The following is a 6,930-nucleotide window of genomic DNA, read 5'->3' as shown; positions in this document are numbered from 1 at the left end:
AATGTTTTGTCCAGTCTAACACATGTAGATTTGGGTTTTAAAAAAAAAAGGCACTGCAAGAGTAAACATTCCTTACGGTTTTCCTTCATTCAACAGTAAATCTTCTGAGTGGGGGGCCAGCAAAGAAGTCACAGCTCCAGAGGGAGACAAAGCCCTTCAGAAAAGCTATTAGAAGCGCAATCGGTGGAGGCTTACGGCATTTTGGGGAGCTTTTTATTTTCTGAATGTTTAACAGCATCCACGCATCCTCCCAGGGCGGGAACGGCTCCGGGGAACTGCTGCTGCTCCCAGAGGCAGCTCTGTGGAAGAGGGCTACTCTGCCATCTGCTTGGTGACTTTTAGTGTTCAAATCTCACCCTTTCGGTCACACTTCTTCAGTTAAGAAGAAACTGTTGGAAAAGAAGAAGAAGAAACTATTGATGCCAACTCAGAGAATACTGTCGCCTCGCTTTCCCTCGGCTCCGAAGGTCTCCCGGGCCCCGTGTAGGTGCCCTGGACTCCCCACAGGTCAGATTCCCTTCCCTGGGTCACGCAATTAGTCCAAGTGGCACCCAAGTTCCGAAGCCTAGCGGTGGGGAGAAATCTTATTGTAAACGGACTAGCCGGTGTTCCCGATTCTTTGTTCGAAACACTTGCTTCCTGCTTCTGACTCCTACAGAGAACCCTGAGTCGGGCGTGATTTATGGAACTCGGCATTCCCAGACGCCAATCACCCCTCCTCCACAACAGAGCCCCGCCAGCCTCCCGCGTTTCTGCCGCAGCGACGCGGCGGCGCTTCCCACAGTGCCGCGGGGCGCGCGCAGGCTCCTGGGAGTTGTGGTCCGGCGCCGCTCGTCGCTGCTGCGGCTGCTACGGGCTCGGCGCCGGCTTTGTCTGTCTGCGGGCGGGCGCGCACCGCTGCGGTGAGTGAGGCCCAGGCCGGGTCTGTGCTCCCGGGAGAGGAGGCTGTGTCATGAGCCTGCCGCCCTGGCCGGGGCTCGTGAACAGGCCAGACCTGCCGGGCTGCAGTCGCCAGCCTCTGACAAGGGTGCGCTGGTCGGAGAGCGGGTGGGCCGCGGTCCGCTCCGGAAGGGCCCCGCTGCTTCGTCGGGGGGTCCCCGCGAGCGTGGGAGGGGCCACAGGAAGGTCCAGCTAGGCCAGGAGGGTGCAGAGTCCGTACCTGCGGAGATGCGAAGGGAGTGGCGTTCAGTGTGGGGGGAACTCGCCCTCACCCACAAAGCTCTTTCAGTTGCCTCGTTAAGATTTCCTCAGACCCCAAAGATCATCCTGTCTATCTGTCTGTCTGTCTGTCTGTCCTCCAGCCCCTCTCTCCTGAGAATGCTCCATTTTAGGCCTTGAATGTGTCGGGTGTGTCTCAAATGTAGGAGATTTTCTGATCATCAGTTCTTCCAAAAGCTAATGAGATGGTGTTAACTTGTTTAGTAAGTGAAGAAAGTGGAGTCATTCTCTCAGGTTGCTTTGCTTCAGATCACACACCTAGGGAACCAAGGCAAGGATCCAAGTCTTGTCAGAACCTACTTCTGAGCGTTGATGGCATTTCTAATAGGAAAAGCAGTGTCTCGTGTCGTGAAGCCACTTTCTTCCAATAGCTTCGAAAATTTGATTGCTCTGACCTGAGATCACGGTTCTCCCTCCCTTCGCAGTTTCCTGCTGTTGATCAGAGAGTCTGAAGACACGGTTGAGGGAATGTTTGATGGATAGCTCTTAGCAGGTGGAGAGGTGGAAGTATACGTTCTGTTCACTTATTTTGACCTCACCATGTTTTCTAGACTCTCCAGTGGCAAAAGGGAGGTGGTGCCAAGTGCTTTTTTGTGAATGTGCACAGGGTTTTGTGGGTTCTATTTATATATATATATATATATATATATATATATATGGTATATTCGATACTATCTTGTATTTCTCAATGCATTTGCTCCATTTCAGGGGATCCCTCTGTACTTTGTGCTCCAAGTTGGAAGTTAATCCTCTTGTCATCACAAAAATGTGGCTGAACGGGATAGTATGGCTGAATGGGGTGAAGGGTAGCTACTTGGTTAATAAAACAGAATTATAGTGTCAGATTGCTAATTTATTGAGCTAGGAGTCGGGCATTTTGATTGGACATACTGAAACAAAGATTATACTGTGTACCACTGCATAAATAAAGTGTACAAATCCAGGAATTTGATCCTTAAATAAACATTCCAAAGGAGAAAAGTGATGGTTTGGATCTAGAGCCTGCTAAGAATTGCCAGAAGGCAACAAGAACTCTTTTGTTAGGTCCTTGTAACTTGAGGGGACTGGAAAGGAGCGCCTCCTTCATACCGCTCAGGAAGGCTGAAGGTTGACTTCTTAGGCTTGAGGAATAGAATCAGCAACAGTTGCCTGGGAAGTGGAGGCCCCCAGTCGCATGTCAGGACCAAAGTACAAACAAAGAGACCCTTAACTGGGGACTCTGGGGAAGAAGTCCACGCCTGTCTGCCCCTCTGCTTCCCGCTGCCGCCTTGCTTCTAGATTCATCTCTGCAGTCAGCTCTGCCCCTTTTGCCCACTTTGAAGTGATATTACCTGATTTCCTGTGTTTACACCCCAAAGTGAACCTCCTGGTAATGTTATCTTTCTCAATTATCCATTCTGCCCTTTGTTGTTTGTTCTTTGGTTTGGTGTATTTTATTTTCTGTCTCCCAGGTACTCAAGACCAGCCCATGGAAGAATCATATGAAGAAGCGGTGGTTAACGTCATAGAGCAGGAGTGGACATGTTTGGGTTCCCAACAGCTACCCTGCTGGACTGTCATGGAAGATATGCCCAGAATGTAGCATTTTTCAGTGAGTGAGTCAGCTGGTTGCCGGGATACCTTCAGAGTCCCTGTTCTCAGGCCCGAGGAGCAGAATATGCTTTCATGTGGTGAAGCTTGCTGTTCTCCGGGTTGCAGGGAAAGCCTACAAGCTGGAATTGGAAATGATAGTCAAAACAAAGCAAGACAACAGTTTGGTATGGAGGTAGTCTTGAGGGTGTCTCAGGCTGAATGAGTATCGTTAACTCTCAGCTCTGTCACTGAGTATGAAAAGAGTTAGAGAAACAAGGAAGAAGCTTCTCTAGGATGACCCCTGGAAAATGAATACTCATTCAACTCTACGGTAGCTTAATAGACTGAAAGATAGCATGACTTTTAAAAGAAGACATTCTGATCATATTTGCATTATGAAAGAACTTACATAACTTCCTTAAGCTCCGGGCTTTTCATCTGTGTAATGGGACAGACAAGAGGCTGCATCCTGTAAGAATTCGAGGCATAGATATAAACCATCTGAAATTTTGCTGCTTATTTTCTGAGATCATAAACTACTGTCAGGAGAGCAGGCTGGAATTGGGTGACTTTCATGCAGCCGGGGCAATGTAAGCCTCGGGGCCTCTCTTGAATGGTCTCTCCTTTGCTTGATTTTATGCTTGTTTCTAAAGGGATGCTTTTGAGGTTTTCGAGCTTTAGGCCCTTCATATCCTGACTCTACACCTATTTGGGGGTCAGCTAAAACTCAGAAGGGAGGAAAAAAACTTAAGTAAAAGACCCTGTGTGATTCTCTGTTTAATTTTCATATTCTATGAACCTATTTTTAGTTGCTTATAAAGTAATCATCTCAGGGCTTGAAAGATGGCTCAGTGGTTAAGAGCACTGGCTGCTCTTCCAGAGGACCTGGGTTCAGTTCCCAGCACCCCCTCCAAAAAAATAACAATAGCTAGGCGGTGGTGGCACATGCCTTTAATCCCAACACTTGGGAGGCAGAGGCAGGTGGAAGTTCGAGACCAGCCTGGTCTACAAGAGCTAGTTCCAGGACAGGTTCCAAAGCAACACAGAGAAACCCTGTCTTGAAAAAAAACAAACAACAAAACAAACAAACATAATAATAATCATGTCTACCTCCCAAGAATCTAGGAGGCTACATTAAATTTAAAGGCAGTATATAGCTATGAGCATACTAATATTTGAATCCCAGATAATACACCTATTAATAGTTATGTGACCTCCTATGCTGTCATCTGTAGCAATCTCAGGATGATTTTCAAGATTTAGTTATATGTGCAAAGCTGATAGTATATGCCTGGCACACAGTAAGCACTCCGAGGGTCTTGTTTCTTTTTCCCTGTTCTCGCTCAGCATATTGGTGCATCTTACATGACTTCCCTCTCGTTTTACAGATGTGATGACAGAAGCCCACAAGTATGACTCAGAGGCCACAGGATCTTCAAGCTGGGATTTCCAGAGTTCGTTCAGAAGAGAGAAGGTGGAACAGAAGTCCCCAGAGTCTAAGACACTACAGGAAGACTCACCTGGAGTGAGGCAGAAGGTCTATGATTGCCAGGAATGTGGGAAATCTTTCCGGCAGAAAGGTAGTCTAACATTGCATGAGAGAATCCACACTGGCCAGAAGCCCTTTGAGTGCACCCAGTGTGGAAAAAGCTTCAGGGCCAAAGGCAATCTAGTTACACATCAGCGGATCCACACAGGAGAGAAGCCCTATCAGTGCAAAGAGTGTGGGAAAAGCTTTAGTCAGCGAGGCAGTCTAGCTGTGCATGAGAGACTCCACACTGGACAGAAACCCTATGAATGTGTCATTTGCCAGAGAAGCTTCCGGAATCAGAGTAACCTTGCTGTTCACCGAAGAGTTCACAGTGGCGAGAAGCCCTATAGATGTGACCAGTGTGGGAAGGCTTTCAGTCAGAAGGGAAGCCTGATTGTCCACATCAGAGTTCACACAGGTCTGAAGCCCTATGCGTGTTCCCACTGCAGGAAGAGCTTCCACACTAGGGGCAACTGCATTCTGCATGGGAAAATCCACACAGGAGAGACACCCTATCTCTGTGGCCAGTGTGGGAAAAGTTTCACTCAGAGAGGGAGCCTGGCTGTGCACCAGCGAAGCTGCTCGCAGAGGCTCACCCTGTAACCACTCTTCAAAGGAATTCCTTGGGGATTAACAATGCAAAACCCTCTGTTGCCAAGAAGTTTATCTAATTCTATAGGGTAAGTGGAAATTCTTCCAGAAAGACCAGCATTTCATAGGGCAACTGACTTTTTCCCTTCCCCCAAATGAATATGAAAAATAAATGTCTTGTTTATCATTATTTTTCATAATTTCTTTATTTTGACCTAATTTCCTAAGGTACACTCATTAATCTCTCATGTCACACGTGACCTTGTTTTTAGTATTTATAGCAGATACAGATTTTAGATTTGTAGCATATACCATAAGCCTTTTAAAAAACTCAACTCCTGGGAGCTGTAGGGAAGGTCAGCCCTTAAAGACTAGACTCACAATGAAAAAAGAAAGAAATCAGCACTTCATCAATTTCAAGGTCCTTTTCTTTTTTTTTTTTTTTTAAATTTATTTATTTATTATGTGTACAGCATTCCTTCCATGTGTGCCCCGCATGCCAGAAGGGGGCGCCAGGTCTCATTATAGATGGCTATGAGCCACCATGTGGTTGCTGGGAATCGAACTCAGGACCTCTGGAAGATCAGTTAGTGCTCTTAACCACTGAGCCATCTCTCCAGCCCTCAAGGTCCTTTTCTTCTGGATGTATTCAGTTTAATCTGTATTTAAAGACCACTGGGCAAAATCCAAAGGATAAATCTGTTTTACTAATCTTTTTATTGAACCTAAATAATGAATCAGCTTAGTAACCTAGTAGACCGCTAACTCTCTATAGCAGAGGCCCAAGCCTTGTAAAACAGGTTTCCCTTACAAGCTTACAAAGGTTTGGAATATGCACTTTGAGAATTTCTTCAGCCCTACACTTACAATTATAACTACCTAATTTTCTTTTTTTCTTTTGGTTTGGTTTTTTGGTTTTTCAAGACAGGTTTTCTCTGCGTAACTGCTCTGGCTGTCCTGGAACTAGCTCTTGTAGACCAGGCTGGTCTCAAACTCACAGAGATCCACCTGCCTCCGCCTCCCCAGTGCTGGGATTAAAGACATGTGCCACCACCGCCTGCCCAGCAACTATCTAATTTTCTAAGAATTCTATACTTGTATGTTACTTTCTGCCAAGGGAATTCCAAGTCCCTGAGAAACACAGTGTCCATCACTCTTTTTTAAGTAATTCCTTTGGAGACAGTGGCAAAGTGTTGAGGTTGGGACTACCTAGAAAGAAAGAACTTGATTGTCATTACAGCTGAGTTTACACTAGTCCAGGAGCAATACTGGGCTCCTCCTACACACTGGCAATTTGGAGACATCACTCCCTCTTCATTCAATTTTCACCTTCAAGGGATGAGATTTGAAGAAAATGAAGAAAAGCGAGGTTGGTTTTGTGGGGAAATTTTCCATTCTTAATCTGAAGCCACTATAATTCTTCGTGCTGAGTGTTTTTGTTAATAACTGATGAACGGTGTATCGAAGTTTTCACAGTAAGGGTTACTATCACTACAGTGGAACACCATGACCAAAAGCAAGTTGGGTGGAAAGGTTTTTTGTTTTGCTTTTTTTTTTTTTTTAAGATTTACTTATGTTCTATCTACATGTATCTTGCAGGCCAGAAGAGGGCGCCAAATCTCGTTATAGATGGTTATGAGCTGCCATGTGGTTGTTGGGAATTGAACTCAGGACCTCTGAAAGAGCAGCCAATGCTCTTAACCTCTAAGCCATCTCTCCAGCCCTAGGGTTTACTAATCATCAAAGGAAGTCATAACAGAAACTAAAGCAGGGCAGAAACACAGAGGTAGGAGTTGATGCAGACGTGATGGAGGGGTACTGCCTACTGGCTTGTTCAGTCTGCTTTCTTCCAGGGATGGCACCACCCACAATTGGCTGGGGTTGAGCCTTCACCCATCAACCGCTAATTAAGAAAATGCCTTACAGGCCTGCCTACAACCCTTTGTGTGTGTGTGTGTGTGTGTGTGTGTGTGTGTGTGTGTGTTTTACAACAGGGTTTCTCTGTATAACAGCTCTTG

The 6,930-nt window shown here is 46.0% G+C and overlaps 1 protein-coding gene across 4 annotated transcripts; it reads left to right on the top strand.

The window, feature by feature from the left end:
* The first annotated feature begins 796 nt into the window (after positions 1-796).
* Znf32 (zinc finger protein 32) lies at positions 797-5,102 on the top strand. 4 transcript variants are annotated; one of them, XM_075983031.1, is made up of 3 exons: positions 797-902; positions 2,670-2,809; positions 4,179-5,102. In XM_075983031.1, the coding sequence occupies exons 2-3, from the start codon at positions 2,740-2,742 to the stop codon at positions 4,922-4,924; spliced, it is 816 nt and encodes a 271-aa protein (XP_075839146.1). In that variant the 5' UTR covers positions 797-902; positions 2,670-2,739; the 3' UTR covers positions 4,925-5,102. The 4 variants fall into 4 exon arrangements, with proteins under 4 accessions (XP_075839146.1, XP_075839147.1, XP_075839148.1 ...); XM_075983032.1 differs by having other exon boundaries at positions 868-1,027; XM_075983033.1 differs by lacking the exon at positions 797-902 and adding an exon at positions 1,906-2,587.
* Positions 5,103-6,930: the final 1,828 nt, after the last annotated feature.

The sequence above is a fragment of the Microtus pennsylvanicus genome, chromosome 8 (genome assembly GCF_037038515.1).
Source record: "Microtus pennsylvanicus isolate mMicPen1 chromosome 8, mMicPen1.hap1, whole genome shotgun sequence".
NCBI lineage: Eukaryota > Metazoa > Chordata > Mammalia > Rodentia > Cricetidae > Microtus > Microtus pennsylvanicus.
This window is presented reverse-complemented; position numbering and strand designations above follow the sequence as displayed.